Source organism: Dermochelys coriacea, chromosome 8 (assembly GCF_009764565.3).
Source record: "Dermochelys coriacea isolate rDerCor1 chromosome 8, rDerCor1.pri.v4, whole genome shotgun sequence".
Classification (NCBI taxonomy): Eukaryota; Metazoa; Chordata; order Testudines; family Dermochelyidae; genus Dermochelys; species Dermochelys coriacea.
In genome coordinates, this window is record NC_050075.1 from 94,961,561 (window position 1) to 94,980,970 (window position 19,410).

Below are 19,410 nucleotides of genomic sequence, written 5' to 3' on the forward strand. Positions count from 1 at the left end.
TTGAGTTTCAAAACTTGGAGTTTGGGGGGCTCAGAGTTCACCACAAAGGGAACAGCAGTGACACTAACCAATCAGCTTTGAAGGCTGTTAATGCTCAGGAAGAAGGAGGATCCTTTGGTTAAAGATTGTAGTTTATAAAATAGATTCACTCCCTGAATACTCTCAGTCAGTTTGTACGCCTGTCTGGTGGTGTGGGGAAGCAAAGAGATATAACCTAGTGGGTGGGTAATGAGCAGTTTAATTCCAACCATCATGGTTAAAGATTAATTTTAATTGTGCTCAGTTAAATTGGATTGTAGCATGATGCCTTCCAGTGATGGAAACTCATAATTATTTTATAATCATTAATTAATTCCTACAGAGTTGCGAAACAACTGCCTCCATGCATCAAGCTTCACTGACTGTTAGGTGGAGAATGCTTCTTTGTTAGTTAGTAACAGGAGTAACATGTGCATTCTTGGTAGGGGAGGTGGCACTTTAACATTGGGAAGTGCAGGAAGAAAGCAATTTGGCGCGTATGATTGTGGGGGCGGGAGGGAGGGGGAGATTTTTCCAAACTAGTGTGATAGTGAGTGAAAAATGACACCATTTCCCATAGTGTTGAGGGCAACTGGTTGATCCTGTGCTAGGATTTTAGGTTGCTTTTAGGAAGGTGTTGACAGGGGAAATAATAGTGGGTTTGATATATACAGTAGCCTTTTTGCCTCTGAAGATCTACACTGAAATTCTAATCAAATCATAAAGAAAATGAGTTGCATTGTCACAACCTAGTTCCCAAGGGAGTGTTTGCCTACAGAAAGAGAGCAAGGAAAGCAATGAGAGTGAAATGACCGGGCTTGTATCAGATTTAGGGCCCTATCCTTCAGTTCTCATTCAGGCAAAACACCCAGCGACTGGGAAAAAACATGAATTCCATGGGAGGTTTAGCCTGGGAAAAAACTGCGAGATCAGGCTTATTGATTTGTGTCCTATTAGCAGAAAGCATGAAGAAGCTTGTTCAGTACCCTCCTACCATCTGCCATGGTAAGAATATCTCCTTTCCTGAGCACCACAGAAGTTCACTACTTTAAAAAAAATCAGCTAAAATCAGCATATGAAGTTTGGTGTGTGGGGTGCATAAGTCTTGACACCAACTACCTGTGAATCATCCAGCAGCATGTTCATTGGCACCCCTTAATAGATTAAGATCTGGCATCAAGTCTGCATGTAATTACAAGCCACACACAGAAAAGACATAGGCAGCTAATGAACTCTTGCCAAACCCGAGCTCAGTTTGTGAAGCTTTTGAAGTTTGCTGGTCTTTCAGCAGTTTATATAGTAAGCATATTGAAAAGCATCAAATCTTTCCTTTTGACAGGATTTAATAAAGGTTAGTTTGTTGAATAACTAAGACCCTCCAAGTCCCAGTCTGAGGGCTAAAGCATCTATTTGCTTATTTTTAAACGAGGCAGTGATTGGAAATAGAAGGCATTCCTAAGAATTCTCAGAGATCCTGTCTCTTAACAGGAGCCAGAAATATTCCTTTTTAAGAAAATAAACTATTTTTATTAGAAATCATTAAATAGTTTTAATGGTGTGGAAAAAAATGCTTTCATGTAATTAGAATGCTTAAAATACTTGGCTGTGAAAAGATATTTAAAATGCATTCTCTGTATCTATACTAGGCTCAATATTTTAAGGTAGGTGGTAAAGGAGTTTGAGAATGTTACCGTCTGGGAAGGGAGTATACATTTTAATGAACTCTGGGAGCCGTATTGTGCAGTGCTGAATTCAGATGTTATTTGTGCTTTTCTCATAGTTGCTGTGGCATTTGCTCAGTGCTTTGTTCCTGTGATTAGATTTCAGCCTGAGCGCTTCTCCTCCTCTTTTCATGTCTAATTTTACAAAGGGAGTTGTTGTGGAGGAAAAACAATTTCCATGAAAACCTACGATTTTCAGGCAAACATACCAGGCTGATTTCATGGCAGTACCATGGTGAAGAGGAATAATGTTACTTGGCACTAAGCCCTTCAGAAAAAATGGAGAGAACAGTGAAGGCTTTGTCGAAATTTACCGCAATAAAGAAAAAGGGACTGCCATTCCCTTGGGCTTCTTTAACCTTTTTTCCCCAATTTATTCACACATTGCTTGACAGCAGGGCACTGCATTGTTACAAGAGATCTGAAAAGGGAAGTTGGGAATTATCCATTTTTGTGTTTAAAAGAACACTACACACATTGTGTCCCTGGAGTACAAGTGAATAGCAGGCTAGCTGCTGCCTGCACCATTAGAATTAGGAACAAACTTGGGCCTGATTTAAACTGTAATTGACGAAAACGTGGGCATAAACCAGCACATTACCTGCCTGCTTTCAAAAAGCAACTGGGCAAAGTATCAGCCCTTCAAATGCATTGCTATTGCCATTACAGTGTTGACTTCTGCTGCATTATGGTAGGAGCTAATTTGATAATGGTGGGAAATTGTGCCAAAGTGTAAGCTAAGATGAAATAGTAATGGTCTAATGCTGCTCCTTGCATACATGGAAGCCAGGGCCTGCATTTTTGAAAGCGGCTAGTATATTTTTAAGTGCCCAACTTGATACGCCTACTAGGGCCCTGATTTTCAGAATGTAGGTGCTCAGCAATTTCTAAAAAAACAAACCCATCTAAGGTCCCTGCAATTTGGGCACCCAAAAATGGAAGCGCTCAAAATCCCTGGTTGCTTTTGAAAATCTCAACCCAAAGAATGTTGGGAATATAAATAATGTGCCAGGCAAATTAGTTGCCTCAGAACCTTTCCACAGAGGGGGAGGAACGTCAGGGTGGCGATTCATCCTCCTCTGGTAATGGCTTTTGAGGGATTTCTCAGCCCTGTAGACAGTGGCTTTCCCTTTCACTGTACGTTTTCCAGCTACTTCACGTCAGAGTAATGGAAATCATGAAAGGTCTATCAGTTCACTGTGATGTGGTTGTGTATGAACCTGTGTGCCACATGACAAATCCAGGAGACTTAGCACTTCTGTATTCCCAATGAAACCAGGAGATTGAGGAGACCAAAACAGGATTTTCAAAGGTTTAAATTTCATTCCTAGTTAAAATGGCTCTAAGGGGACGTCTGATTTAGTTCTACTCTCCCTGTTATCCATTTCACAGTAGTCCATATTCTCAAGGCATTATGGTTGCTATGGGGATCTAGTTTACAGCATCCAGGCAAGATCCTCACCTGAAGGAGTACGTGGGTTGGTCTGAGAAGAGAATGGGCAAAGATTGGGGGTGGGATATTCAGAACAGTGCCCATAATCTCTTTGGGCAACTTGGTTCATCAGTCCTTACTCAGGAAAGCTCCCATGGACCTCAAAAAGGACTGAGTAAGGACCTCCCTGCTGGCCTTCGGATAAGAAAGTGTTTATTTAGGCCTGGTCTATGCACACTATAACTATTTCATTTATGGGTGTGATTTTTTTTTAACTGATGCTACCTCTAGTGTAGATACTGTTATTGTGGTATAAAGTTGTCTTATGACAATGTAGCTTATTCCCCTTCCTGAATGGTAATAAGATATAGTGATATAATCACCTTTATGCAAGTGTAACTGCATCCACACTGTGTGTGTTTGTGTGTACTGCTTTAACTATAACAGCAAAGTTAAACTGGTACATCTTCAGTGCGTAGACAAGGCTTGTTAGGGTCTGATCAAAAGTTCATTAAGGTCAAACTCCTGTTGATGTCAATGGGCTTTTGACTGGTCTCTTAAACACCTGCCCTTTTATCTTTGTTGTGTGCTGCATATTGCTTCTTGGACAGGTCTGTGGAAAATGTACCAACCTTTGGTTATCTAGGGGGGGGAAAGCTTCACTTCCACTTTATCCTGGGAGTTGCAAAATGCTGTACCATTTATTCCTGGAGAACTTCCAAAAAAAAGTGTATTATCTATGCCAAATATAGCAAGAGGAAATAAATTATAAATAAAAAGTGAGTAGTGAACTTTTAAGTAGAAGGTCAAAAGGGTTTTTTTGGACTACAAACTTTTTAAGCTTTCAGTACTTGTATTCAGTTACAGAGTTATATCCCTCCGTTATTTATGCAGGTGGCCGCTGCTTCAAATCTGAAGAAGGTTTCTGCCTTTACAATAGGGTACATTGACAGAGCTGCATCAGAAAACTCCTTGCTGCAATCTTCAGTGCTACAAGCATTGTCTTATCCTGAGCAGATTGGAAAGGGAAAGTTGCTCCAAAAACATGCTTAATTGCAGCTGAAATGGTTGGACAGGAATCTCAGGGGGAGAGCAAACAAAGCTTGGGAGTAAAACAGATGAAACTGAAAATTTAATTTAAAAAAGGCCATATATGGACAAGGTGAACTGGCTTCACTTTTGTTTCAAAAAGCTTCTGCATTCACCCTTTCATTTTTTCCCCCCAATGTATATGAAGTTTTGTGAACGTCAAAATGTGGAACTATGAAATTGCAGGGATATTATAATGAATGTTGTATGAAAAGTATCCAGGGGTTATAGCTTATGCTGTTTGAGGACTGTATGCTGAGAAATTGAGGCCACTGTGTGTTGTTTGCATATATATTAAGGGCAAGCTCCATCAGTCCCTATTCACAGGAATAATCCCATTAAATTTCACCATATGTCACAACTGATAGGAATAGACTAATCCTGCCCCCTCTCCTTGCACCCAACTCACATTGACCTCAATAGCAGGATCTGGTCCATAATTACAATAAAAAGTCTCTGAATACTTGGGTTTGTTCATGATTCCTATTTGTGTCAATGGGAGTAGTGTGTCTCAAGGAGAGAACAGATCCATTTACTCTTAAACCAGTTTAAAGAAAGCTCCCAGGTTTCCTTGAAAGAATATAATTTGGGCTTTGTGGAATTCCTTCTTTCCCACCCTTACTGCCTTTGCCCCCCCCAAATTATGAACTTAATCATGGGATTCGAATCCAGAGGTCTTATGTGGTCTCAGACCCTTCCATTGGCATGACAAGTCATAGTAGAGCAATTTATACACAAACATGAAGTCATGATGAAGCAAAACTCATTCCAAAATTCCATTGACCAATATAGTAAGCTACATTCACTGCATTTATAACTGAAAACATAATAATCTCCTCAGTATATTTTTCACATGGTGTATTTGCCATGATTATGGAGACGTTGCAAACCCATTTTAAAACCATTTCCCATTCTATCTGGGACATCCAAGGTCAGCCGTGTCATATCTGCCTATTTCTTCCAAATTTTCAGATTTATAGAGGCATCTTGTAAGATCTTGACACTTTGGATTTTTACTGCATATCACATTTTATTTCTTGCTTTAGACCATCTAAAATGACGTCTTTGTTCCCATTCATGTTGAGCTGCAGCTGGCTCTGGTTTAGCATTTATAATAGCTTTTGTATTCACCCTATCTGACACTGGCTGTCCTGCCAGTCTGGCCTTTGTTTTACCACATGAACGCAGAATTTTATATACACCTGGGAAGTGTGTCTTGGACAAGGACTTTTAATTCTTATTAGTGCATTTTTAGCCATTAAAAAAAAAGTGCACTTTAATATAAGCCTTTTTAAATACAGAACTGCAGGTAGAACTCCGAGGAGGAACACCTGAGTTTACTGCTTGATATTTTCTTCTTGTGTTATTTTCTCTTTCTTTCTTTGTATGTGTTGTTTACCTCAGTAAATAGGTAACAAACACTTTTAGAAGTCTAGTCTTGCTCCCACCAAAATCAAAGGAAGACTCCCATTCGTGTAATTTGGAACTGGACCTGGCACCTTAAGATCCCAATAGTAAAGTGAAGCCTTTTCTGCTTAGACTTTGAATCAGAAAGAGTTTGATGGTGATCTGTCAAACCCTTCTGTGTGTGAGGATGATATGCCATTTGTTTTAAATGTGTTTGCTGCCAAGATCTTTTCTATATAACCAGCCCGGAAAGCCCACACAGATAATCACTGTCAGCATCTGACCTTTTAACAGTGTTATGCTTACAGATGTACCTCAAAATCCTGAAATTGTTCATTGCTGCTTTCCTGATAAATGCATTTGACCAGTAGGTGGAGACATAGTTTACCTTGGGCCAGCCATTCCCAAATTATTGGTTCATGTGTCACCTTCTTAAAAAAATTGTTGTGAAGTGAATGGATGGAACATCAAGCTCAAGTACCACTAGTAAATTCCTGCCTTAGGCCTCAGCATTCCAGTGGGATTCTCTGCACCCGTGGTTTTCAACCTTTATTCATGTGTGGGCCCCTAAAATATTTTGAATGGAGGTGCAGGCCCCTTTGGAAATCTTAGACACAGTCTGTGGACCCCCAGAGGTCCGCACTTCATAGGTTGAAAATAACTGCTCTACACCAAATCACAGTCTCATTCACTTCAGAAGGAATACACATGTGCAGAAGGGTCATTAGTAGCACATCTCATTGAGGCCATAAACATTACAGGGATGTACATGCAGGAATTAAATATTCTTTCTTTCCAGGTTATTTGAAGCACACTGCAAATATCATGTGGGGAAACAGAGAGAGATTAACGTTGCTCAGAAAACATGAATAACGAGCTTGTCGCAAATCATTAGACAGCAAGATTCACATCTTGATCACAGTGTGCTCTGCTTTCTCATCGCCACACCTGCAGCAGACGATGGACTTGGCAGTCTGTCCATGCTTAAGTTAAATTATGTCTCTGCCTATTGGCTTAAATGCAATTAATTATCGTAGAAAAAAAGGTGAAATGAAATGCCACCCCTTTTGTAAGCAGGAGGGGTCCCAGACCAGACTAACACAGACAGAAACAAAGGTTAGTGAGTTGTGTAGCAAAACCTGTTGTGAGTAGAAAATAAACTAAAGCCTGTATATCTTGGTTAAAATCAACATATGGTATCATATGACTTTTTCCATAGAGTTAAACAATCAAATTGAATAGCGAGTGATGACTTTCTATAGGATTTGTAGGATTCTAAAGCAGGTTTATGACCCACATTAAATTGAGTGGGGTTTTAGAGTCATTTTTATCCCTATTCATTTCTGTAGGACTTTTCCGTAAGGGAAGTGGAACTGCTAATTGATTTGAACGGGGAGTTCTATTTAAAATGTGGATGGTAAAATTTGGCCACTTGTTAAAGAAATCAGATCAATTTCCATGTAGACAAGGACAGAGAGAGGTGTACGGGACTGCTGGAAACCAAAGGAATAACAATTAAAAGAAGCAGCCCATTGCAATAGGGAGCTAAAGTGACTTCATTTACTTTCAATAAGACACAAATATTAGTAATTTAGGCTGAGATTTCCATAGGAGTCTAAAGGAGGTAGGCACCCAAATTCATTGGGCGCTGGGCCTCTAACTGCCTCAGACTGCTTCCGAAATCCCAGCCTTAGGGCCCAATCCAACACCCACTGAAGTCAACAGGATCCTTTCCATTGACCTCAGTAGGCATTGGCTCAGGCTTGCTAATTTTTTTTTTTTTACTGTTGATAAAAATCCCACTGGTTTCATTGCTGTTGAAGCCCCTTGGGAAGGCTGGCATGGTAGGGTTCCCTGTGCGTGACATGGGGGAGGCACCTCAAGTCTTCTTTTAAATATTTGTTTTCTAAATGAGCCATACTCAGAATATTTCACATTAGCAGCAGCAGCCAGGGCTAGTGCTTTCCTTGTCTGAAATGACAATTCTTCTTTAAGAGCTGGGGAAAGTCTCAATAGGGGCCCATCTTAGTCTAATCTGGATTTTATCCAGCCTTCAAAATCTGAAGAAAAATTGTAAACCAAATAAGTTTTATACATTCCCAAGCCCAGCCATTAATTACTCTAAAAGGAACCCCTGTCACTTACATGTAACCCAAATATTTATACTCTATGTCCTGAGTGAGGAATCGGATACACCACACAGCCCCACCGTATTATTCAAAGATCTTTTTCAACTATTAGGCTAGAACCCTAATGCAGTGAAACTTTAAAAACCTCCATAGTGTCTGAGTATAATAGACTCTAAAGCAAATACAGTGCAGAATACTTGTAGCAAAGGCTCAAGTAGCAATTCCTGACATTTAGCTGAGATGCCTATGATGGGAAATATAATTCTTGATGATCTGTGATGTCTAGGGAGAGCAAAGAATAAAGATTCTTCCAAGGATTTAAAAAAAAACCTTCTAAAAAGAGACTGTGTTTAATTTAGTGCAAAGGTGAAGCTTTGGCTAGGAAGATCAGAGCTTCATGGCTGGGTCACCTCAGTAACACCTCCCACATGACTTTATCAATGGGTGGCCAATGAAAACTTATCCTGTTTTTTTTTTTTTTTAAATCTGCACAAGTGCTAACTTTTCAAAGACTCCAAGTTTCAAAGCATCTCAACACAGAATCCTTTCTTCAGCCTTTGATTTTATGCATGTTGGAAGCTGGTCAGTGAGTGCATGTTTTGTTTTGTTTTTTGTTTTTTTTTTCTGTACGTTGTTAGCATTCCCAGGAGGTATTGAAAATGTATTGAGTGTTGGGGAAAGACATTAATAAACAGGGGAAGAGATGTCTCTCCTTGATACTAGATTTCAAAACTTGACTGGCCTCCAGGATAATTTATTAAATATAAAGGCAAATACATTTAAATCCTTTACTGAAATATCTTAGGGTAGGACACCAGCCGCGAGGGGTTAGAAAGTCTCTTTGACTTCCTCCCAACAAAAGCAACATAATTTTTCACTGCACAGCACCATGGAGTCCTGCAGTGCCTAACTGAATTCATTAATATCCACACCTGCTTCACGCTGCATTTAGCAGCGGCTCGATCCAGCTTCAAATGAAGTCAACGGATAAACTCCCATTGGTTTTAATGGTCCGGGATCAGGCCTCAAGAGATTTCTATTATGTTCATGGTTTGGAGCAGAGCCCTGTTGGGGAGCAGAGCATATCTAGTTCAGGGTGTGCGGTTGGAATTTCATTGTTATGTTATTACACCAGAAACTCTTTATATGACCACAGGGTAGAAAGATCGTCCTGAATTTAAGAGATTGGACTAGGAATCCAAAAAAAAAATGCATTTATTTCCCAGCTCTGCCAAAATTCCCTGTGTAACCTTGGGCAAATTCCTTAATTGCTCTATGCCTCTGTTTCCCTATAGGTAAAACGGGGATAATAGCACTTCCCTACCTCACAGGGGTCTGATGGGGGTAAATCTGTATGTGAATGCCTTAGGGACAGGCTACACTACAGTGCTATGTCTGCACAGCATCGCTGTTGCACGTCTCATGAAGATGCCCTTTGACAAGGGGAGGCTGCTCTCCCGTCGGTGTAATTACTCCATCTTGGCGAGAAGCATAAGCTGTGTCAGTGGGAGAGACTCTCCTGCCGACATAGTGCCGGTGTGGACATTGCGAAACTTGCATCACTTGGGGGGTGGTGGGAGGCTTTTCATACCCTTGAGCGACATAAGTCAGATCGACTTAACCGGTAGTGTAGAACTGCCCTCAGGTAGTAGGGAAATGGTACGTTCTTGAAGCATTACAGTAAAGTGTGCCTGCCATTATCTAGGTGTCCAGAAGGGAACTGTCAGTACTAAAGAGGATGTGATCCCTTTGCGCTGCAGGGGTACTAGAGGACAGGTCTATTCATGTCAACCTTTCCCATAGAACTGAAAGCACAGGTCTCACCTTCCCCCCCCATCGCTGGGGCCGCAGCTCAGGGTGGGTCTGGGGCCAGGAGCAGTGCCGCAGCCAGGGGCCGAGGCTGGAGGTGGGGACGGGAGCTGGGCTGTGGTTGGGGCTGGCAGCCAGGCCGGTGGCCAGGTGCAGCTCCACTCCCGGCTTTGCCCCCAGCCTCGGCCCCAGCCCGGGAACATACCGCGGCCCACGTGAGAGGCTGGGGGCTGGTGCGGGGCCAGGAGCTGAGCTGGGCCATGCCAAAGCTGGGGCCAGGGCCAGGCGCAGGGCCAGGAGTCAGTTACGTGGCTGGGAGCGGGACTGGAGTGGAGAGGGGCTGGATGGCGTTCCCTCCCTGCCACTTTGGGGGCTGGCCTGGCCCTTCCATGCCCCGGCCATGCCATGCCCACCCCGTTTGTTCCTCCACACACCCCTGGAGTGAGGGGACACCTCTCACTTTGGGGATCTCTGGCATAGATGAACATGAGCCATGGACAGAAGCACCAGGATAAATCGGTACCAGAGATCATTTTAGGATGGAGTGACCATTCAACTGGTACAATCTATTGCCTACTACATGGATCAACCAATTGCCTTGGTATGGACTTACCACCTCTCCCTGCTTTCTAGGGGCTGCCTCTTTGACTGCCATTACTTTTTAAACATTCTGAGGGCTCCTGCCATTGTCTTCTAGTGATGTTAAGGGATCATGGGGGATGTTAGCTTTTAAAAGTTGGGTGCCTTAAAATGTTGTCCAAATCTTGAATTTGGACACACTAATCAGTTTGTAAGGGCACAGTGTATACGTTTATGGGAAAGTGTCAATATGAGCATCCAAAATGCAAAATGTTTTATTAAGATTCCACAGTTGAAAATTGGACTTGCCTTTTTATTCTCCTTATGGCACTAGTACAGGAAAAGTGATGGGACCAAACTTTGCTCTCCTGCTGTAACTTCATTGATTTAACTCCATTGTTTGTCACCCTTCATGACTCTTGCCTTGTCTTTCTGATAGACAATTGCAACCTCTCTAATCTGGAAGTCTTTAACTCTCTGGTGAATATACCAGTGTAAATGAAAGCAGAATCAGGAACATCTCTATAAGGAACCCTGAAGGGACCTTTCCTTTTGTTCCTTTACTGTGTTCTTTTTCATTCATAGCATCTTCTGCAATATCCATTCTCCAAATAGCTTCTGGTAGTAGTACGGGCTTCCCCATGTTGCAGTCTCAGTGCTAATCATTGCCAGAAAGCATGAGAGTGCCTGAAAGTGTGAGTGGTGACAGTCACTTAGACAATCTGTGCTCAGAGAGATAATCTTTTCAAAGAAGGGCCATCTTTAGCAGGGTATCTGGCAGCACATTCTTTATTACAAGAGTGGTGCCTTCTGTCACTTGGATAATAACCTTTGAAAGAACAGCCTCTAGCCCACAGTCTAGGGTATATTATATCTTCTAAGCAATATCCGTTCAGCTATTGAGGGTATGTTTATGCTTCTCTTGTACAAAAAAAAAAAAAGAAAAAAGAAAAGAAGGGAATCTGAGGTTACTGTTTGCAGGAAAAATGTCAAGACTCTATTGGCAATATCCCACTAAACCACAAGTTTGTAGGAGAGAAAACAAAACCATTGGATTTTTCTAAACTATGTCTATGCGCATTTTAAGAAAACTATACACCATGTATGCCACTTATGCTCTTATTATAGCTGTGGCAATCAAACATATGATTGAACACACAGAAATACTACAACCTCATGCTGTTCAATGAATGAAGGGAAAACAAATCTTTATTATTCCTGGGTTCATATAGTACACAGGAACACTATTGTTCGTTCTTTCTTTCTTTCTTAGCTTTCAGATGTGTTTCATTGTTTGTGGGAACATGTGTTTTACAGACCTGTCATGTGAAAGCTATTAAAAAGAGGAACTGGAGAAATAACAATAAGCCATGTAACTGTGGTATGTCTACTCCCCAAGTTCAACTGTTATGCTGCTGTTTCAAGTGGTGGTGAAACTGGATCGCACCAAACAGCATTAGCTTTTTGGGTGCAATTTTTCATCAGGATACTCTGGATCTTTAAAGAAGGTTATTAATATCATATTGCCAGCTTAAGAGATACCTTTCAGAGCCAAACTGGCTAGGTTTCAAAACTCTTGGAGAGTGGAATGAAGATGAGCTGGATCCACATGAGATGTCCAATTTTATTTGCAAAACCTGAGATGAGTTGACAAGAGGAATAGTTCTGAGACATTTATTCACTATTTCATTAGTGTGTTGGAAAACAGACAGCCCATTGCAGGCAGTCTGTGTGTTTAATATTACCAGCTCCTTACATTCTTATAGAAAATCACACACACAGTAACCCAGAACATTGTGCCAAATTGTGGTCTCCGCTATATTTGAGAAACTGAGAACAGAATTCAGCTCTGTGTGTGTGTGTGTGACCTTTTTCAGAGTACAGTTATACATTGCACATTGTGCATCATTTATTTAAGGCAATCAGCAAAAAGTAATAACTTATGGATTAGAAAAATCTGTTAAAACAGAATGAAGGAACTCCAAAATGGATTACAAAAATGTAAGCAGCTTAACTTGTTTACACACAAATTGAAAACATTTTTAAAAAGAGCCTTTGATTTTACCTTTCTGGACAAAATCCTTCACTAATTAGAGCATAGCTGTTTATGACAGCAGTAAAACTGCTCTAGGCAAATCATGTGAAAACCAAGAAGCAACATTTCTTAATTTAAGAGAAAAAATCTTATAATTTTAAAGTTGTAGGAGTGTAAATAAGAACTCAGACATTTAACCCAGTTAGTGGTCAATAAATATTCCATGACACTTTTTGCAATAGTAGGGTGAGCAGTCTTGGTGTTTTAGCCAAATGCCAACTTGGATAACTACATTACCTAAATGCTATCCTCCGTAGTTTCAAACATTGTTTTTTGTTGCTGTTTGTGTCATGTCCAAAACTGTTGAGTAGTGTTGCTGCATTCTTAAATTGTTTTTTGCTTCACCTCAGTGGGGTGTCATTTCAGAGGTGGAAGAAGATTTTCCTATATGTGTAGTTGTAAATCACTTTGAGAGGGTTACAAAGAGCTTTTGGATCAAATGTACTGATCCTGCTGTTATTGAAGTCAACAGCAAAACACTTGGTGAAACCGAGGCACATAGACCTCTTAAGTGGCCTGCCCATACTCATCCAGGATCAGCAACAGAACTGGGAAAGATTCCCAATCCTCTACTCTAACTTCTAGACAATGCTACATTTTTCTGAAATAGCATTATTATTGCTATTATTGAATTATACTAGTGCAACAGATCTAAGTTTTATTATCTTGTACCATAACCAGTTTTTATTGGTCTGTGACCATATATTGTACATCTGGTTTGAAGTTTCAGCTACAGTCTTTAAAACTGTTTTTAAAACGTATTTCTCATGGTCGCACCCAATAGGATCTGATGTGGTTTCACCAGCTATTGTAGATGGTTGGATAGATGCTGTGTTTGACTAGCATTCAAAAAGTGTTCAAAGAAAGGTTGCTCTAATGATGTTTATATCCTTTGTCTACGTTGGTGAGACAAACTGCGGTAGAACCCCTTTAAGACACAGAGGTATATTAACTATGGAAATGCAGTTTTGTTTTATTTTTAAACACTGTATCGAAGCCTGTGTAGATGGGGCTTGGCCTGGTCAATATGGCAGGAAAAGCATGACCTGATAGTTTGCTGTTTGTTTATTCAGTAAGTCCTCCTACAGTCCTGCTGAACTCAACTTCCATCACGTCATGTCAGAGAGACATTTTCATTCTCTGGTCACAGCACATAATAACATAAGACCGGCCATACTGGATCAGACCAAAGGTCCATCAAGCCCAGTATCCTGTCCTCTGACAGTGGCCAATGGCAGGTGCCCAAAGGGAATGAACAGACAGGTTATCATCAAGTGATCCATGCCCTCTCACCCAATCCCAGCTTCTAGCAAACAGAGGGTAGGGACACCATTCCTCCCCATCCTGCCTAATAGACATTGATGGACCTATCTTCCATGAATCTATCTAGCTCCCTTTTGAACTCTGTTATAGTATTGGCCTTTACAACACCCTCTGGCAAGGAGTTCCAGGCGCTCTGTGGGGAATACTGTCATATTTTTTCCATGATTTCTTGCAGTGGGATGCTGTTGGTATTCATTCCTGTGAGTTAATATTTGCAGTATGCACGGCTTCACTAGGAGCGTGCAGCATTTACATCTGATAACCACAGCAGAATAGGTACTTTCCCCCAGGAGAAACTTAATAAAACAGTTCCCAATACTGTGCACTTTGGAAACTTATTAGGAAAAAAAGAAAAGCATCATCAAAGGTATGGTGCATTGAGGAGGGCTCTTTGTAGCTTTTTGTTCGTATTTGTCCAAATTACTGATTTTTTTCTTTTGTGTTGTTCTCTGTTGTTTGTCTTTTCTCTCCCCCAGCCGGTCTGCCCTTTCTGATCATTGAAACCAGCACAATCCAGCCGTACCAAAGGGGGTTTTACTGCAACGACGAGAGTATCCAATACCCTTTGAAAACGGGCGAGACGATTAACGACGCTGTGCTGTGTGCTGCAGGGATTCTCATCGCCATCCTTGCTGTAAGTAAAATCGGTCACACTCTTCTGCCCCTCTCTGACAGGACTGTATGTTTGCGTCGTCTCCTAAGCAGGTAATGCTGACAGGGCCCTCTTGACACTCCCAGACAGCGTGTCAATCAACGCAAAAAGACTATTAGAAAATCTCTGCTCAGCAATTAATTTATAAGGATTGGGAGTTAGGACTGTGCCTGGAACAAGTTAAAAAATCTACTGCAACAGCAACAAAGACAAGATGGTGTTGGTAATAGGATATGAAGCCTTTTACCTCAGGGTCAGTTGTTCAAAATCAGTCCTGGTTAGTGACTGAAACTCATTACATCCAAAGACAGTCTGGTGTCCCTGGTGAAATTAACCAGTTAATAATTTGGTGAGTAGCTGGAGGTTGATTTGCTTAGTTTGTGGCAGAAGAGCTCCCCATTTCAAATACAGCTATAGTAATGAGCACAGACCTGTATGCAGACAGTTGAAGTAGATAAACGAAAAGGCCTATGGTCTGCTCTAGCACCTATTGAAACCAGGAGCTTTTCTGTTGACTTTTAAATGGAAATGGATGGGGACTGATGAGACTGGCCTACTGTCCCAATGAAAGAAGCCCTTTCCATATCAGATTATCAGTATAAGGAAGCATCATTCTACTGATGTGCCTTTACTGTGTATATGAGGCATAAATTTCAATCATCTTCCACAACACGCCCAACAATCTGCAGCCATGTGCAAATGAAAATATAGAGCAGGAAGAGTAAGATGTTTCTGAAGCAAGTAAACAAGTCAAACTATTTGGGCACATCCTGCAAACTTTGCAATCTAAGATAGAGTTCACATTTCAGGGAGCATGTTCCTTACAAGCTAAAGGATTTAGTGCCAATAAGGATTTGGCATGTTGTGTCCACATTTGAGTGATTGCTGTGGTATTTACATAGTCCGCATTTCATGCAGTTTTTAAAAAGAGGTGGTGCCTTTCCAGCCAACTGCTGCATGGAAAAGTTTTGGAGGCAGTATTAGGGCTTTAATAAATAATAAACTAGACATATATTAAAGGGCAGCCTTACTTGTGTCGCCTTTCTAATTACTTTTGATATTTTTTTTCCTATCAAATTTCCCACTGCTGTGAGGAGGGATTATGTTGTGTGTGAATATATTTGCTTTAAGTTTCAGCAAATCCAGCCCTGGAAGAGTCGGCTGAGTTGAGGCGCCTTACACTAGTACATTTATCAGCTATTTACTAAAAACACTTTGGGCTAACCATGTAACAGGAGGCCTCATTACACTCAAGTCACAATGCTCTACTAAAATTTGACAGGTGTCTGTAGTGACATCATGAAAAGCTGAAATGAAGTGCAGTTTGTTATTTAAAAACAAAATAACACCTTTGGAGGTGGCAGATCCTTGCCCCTGTTCCAGTCCCTTGGCTCCACTCCAGCAGTGCAAAAGAATATCTAGGGATTCCTTTGATGTGGGGGGCATCCATTGGTGACACACCCCGGCTCTGCACCACCTGCTCCACCCCATCCCAGCCTGATGGAGAGGGGTGTGGACAGAATTTGCACTCTGACATTCCCAGCTGCATAATGGCCTCAGGCAGGTCTTAGTGGCCTGCAGTCTGCTCTAATGTATGATAGGTGCCAGACCCAAGCTCCCCACGACTGGGAGAGTGCAAAGATGGTTTTAAACCACCTTTCTCCCCCTCCCCACAGGTCTAGCACCGAGCGTAGCTCATTTACATGCCCTTCATTTTTGTTTAAACATTTATATCAAGATACCATTTCCATTCCCTCCCGCCCCCAGCATTTCTGTATGAGAAGTACCTAAGTTTCCCTTTATACCCGCTTCTAGCATAATTTAGTTTTTTCCTTAAGGATTACTTTCATAACAGTCCTTTGCTTAGTTCTGTCAGCTAAAGCAACTGTATTGTGGGTAGGCAGGTTAAGGCAGGGATTCTCAACCTTTTTCTTTCTGAGCTGCCCTCTCTCCCCCTACCTCCACATGCTGTAAAAGCTCCACAGCCCCCCTGTGCCACAACAACTGGTTTTCTGCATATAAAAGCCAGGGCTGGCATTGTAGCAAGCAGGGCAATGGCCTGGGTCCCCACATCACAGCGGCTGTCGAGTAGCTACATTGCTCAGACTTTAGCTTCAGCCCCTGGTGGCGGAGCTTAGGGCCCTGGGCTTCAGCTTCATGTGGTTGGGCTATGGCTTTCTATCCTGGGCCCCAGCAAGTATAATGCCGGCCTGCTTGGCGGCCCCCTGAAACCTGCTTGTGTCCCCCCAGGGGACCCCTGGTAGAGAACCACTGGGTTAAGGGACAGAAAGAAATGACTTTAAGCTCCTATTTCCCCTAGCTTTCATTCTTTGTTCTACAAGCACTGTAATGCCCAATATCTTTAGCACATCTAAGCTTTATGCTGTTCGTTCATACTTACATACCTGGTAGTTCAAATAGTAAATTGTGCACATGAGTTTTCCTTTCCTTTTACTCCATCAGAAGCTATGGCTGTAAATTAATCAGAATCGGGATATTGTCTGTTTAATTAGAAGGTTCATGCACTCTGGGTAGAATTCACTTCACATGAATAAAGCCAGAGGTGTTTGTTATTGCATGGATGAAGTGCACCTGGTGTGTGTAGGGGGCATTGTTGGGGGCTGTGGGGAAGAATTGTCAGGGAAGGAGTTGTTTATGTGAAATCCACTTCCCAATGGGAGCAGCATGAGGAACTGATGCACGGGCTCTCTGTAGCTGCTATGCAAGCCTGTGGGATACAGTAGCAGTCACACCCTCTTTATGCCACTTTCAGATGAATGTGGATCCCTCCCTCTGATTTGGCCCAATCACTGCCTTACCCCCACTAGCCTTTGCAGGGCCAGAGGGAGAGAGTTTAGCTTGCACAGAGTACCAACTCAAGGCTTAAGCTGTACAGAGGGGTCCTGTGCTGAATCTGTGCACTGGGGTGAATTTCGTCCTATAAATTTTTCCCTCGGGGAAATATTTCAAATGTATTTCAGTCTGATCCTTTCAACCGTGATTAAAGCTACATTATAGTCAGTGCAAAGATAGGAAGCGATCCCCAGTGGAACTCTCTCTCCTGTCAATGGGAGTCATGTATGTATAGGGTTGAGGATAGCATATGACTCATTGTGTTGTGTCTATCAAACAGATGGCTGATTTCTTTTCAAAGTCATCCTTTGGCTTGGGTTATTCCATTTCCAAGATAATTATCTGTTAGTTTCCCCCATCCCCCAAGCAGAATTGAAATGAAGCCAGGTTTCAGATTTCATTGATCGCAGCATCATTTGCCAGTCAGTTTATTCATAGAGCCATGGGCAAACAGTCCCAATAATTCTCTGTCTCTCATTCCAAAAGTGAAAGTGAAAAAAAAAATCTATAAACAAGAAGAAATTTTTACCCTGCAGGTAAAATTCCATGCCCCCAAGTATGGAAAAGCCATAAAATAAAATGAAAAAAAATCTCATTTTCACATTACTGCCTGACATACCGTCATGTTGGCTCCATGCAGAATCTGCTTCTGATCAGTAGTGAGCCAGTGGCAAATACAAGAGTTGGAACTGAAATTGGAAACATAATCAACTGGCTATTTAATCCATCAAGTTCCTAACATGAAATGGCAGGTCAATTAAAAAGAAAAAAAGTTTCCCTGAAAGAAATGGATGTTTTCTACGTAGGTTTCACTTCACTCACAACAAAAGTAAATTGGTAAGGAAAATACAAAAGCTCAGTTATTTGTTGCTGAGTGATACAAATGGCTAACAAGTGATTTAAGAAACAGATTTCTTGCTATGGCAGAATATATGGAAAATTCAAGTCATGCTGACCTCTTTTTCAGATGTAACCCAGATACCAGAATTTTTGTAGTATAATATGAATTCCTTGCAAATCCACAAAGCACCAATATCTCTTATTTCATTTGAAATGTTTGCTTTTCAAAGACATGACTGTAGATAGGAGCAATTTAGGAAAATAAATAAAACAAAAAAAATTTCATATTCCCAACTCCCAGCTTTAAATACTGGCACCGGCAGAATCTTTAGGCCAGAGCGAAAGGTCCAGGTTGTGTTTTATGTGTCTTAAAGACTGCCACAGTTCTTGCTAAGTAAACTTTAGAGGTGAAGACTTCTGCTTCTGTCAGGACATAGGAGGATATGCATTTGTGTTCAATGCCTACATATTTACTGATTTGGAGGCAAAGACTGCCCTTGGCATTACACATGCATAAGACCCTTGAGATACTAATTGCCCCTAAGATTTTTGCTCTCAGACCTCTACTAAATGCTCATAGACTCATAGATTTTAAGTTCAGAAGGGACCATCATATCATCTAGTCCAGGGATTCTCAAACTGTGGGTCGCAACCCCATTTTAATGGGGTCGCCAAGGTTGGTGTTGGCCCTGGGCCCCCACAAGTCTGAAGCCCACGCCCCACCACCCAGGGCTCAAGCCCAAGCCCCACCACCCAGGGCTAAGGTTACATGCCCCCACCCAGGGCAGAAACCCTTGGGCTTCAGCTTTGGCCCTCCCCTCCCCCGCCTGGGGCGATGGGGCTCGGGTGGGCTCGATCTTTGGTTCCCCCCTCCTGGGGTCATGTAGTAATTTTTTGTCGTCAGAAGGGGGTCACGGTGCAATGAAGTTTGAGAACTGCTGATCTAGTCTGACCTCCTGCACATTGCAGGCCACTGAACTCATCCACCCACTCCTGTAATAGATCCCTAACCTCTGTGCTTTTACTTGTGGAAAATATTTGACCCTCATGGAGACTAAAGGCCTCTTTTTATCCATAGACGAGGCTTGGCATAAGCTGTGATAATACAATTCTCCACACTGACCAGCCAGTAAGCATTAAAAGCCAGTTGGGAGGGACTCCCTGTATAAGGGAGAGAATGATCATGTCCATTCAGTTCTTAGCCTCTCTGTTCCGAATGCTAACAAGGGAGGGGCAATTGCTCACTAGAACTGAAATTCAACCTGTGCGGAGGACAGCACAAGACTTATGTATCACTGATGTTCTCAAAGAGGGCCGACTGTGGTGCACAAGCTTAGTGGTGGTTTTCTGCACAAGGATGAGTTGCACCTGCTGATCTTGAGTGAGGCCACAAACCCATTTCACATAGGCCACTGAACAGGTGGTAACAACTGACAATCACTTCCAGCTACACTTGGATTTGA

At 41.8% G+C, this 19,410-nt stretch overlaps 1 protein-coding gene across 2 annotated transcripts in view; it reads left to right on the plus strand.

Annotated features, from left to right (window-relative positions):
• Nucleotides 1-19,410, plus strand: part of PLPP3 (phospholipid phosphatase 3) — a 65,661-nt gene that overhangs the window by 20,301 nt on the left and 25,950 nt on the right. For both annotated transcript variants that reach the window (XM_043490646.1, XM_038413270.2), the window contains exon 2: nt 14,079-14,236. In XM_043490646.1, coding sequence (XP_043346581.1) covers nt 14,079-14,236 — 158 coding nt within the window. The remainder of the gene's footprint in view (nt 1-14,078; nt 14,237-19,410) is intronic.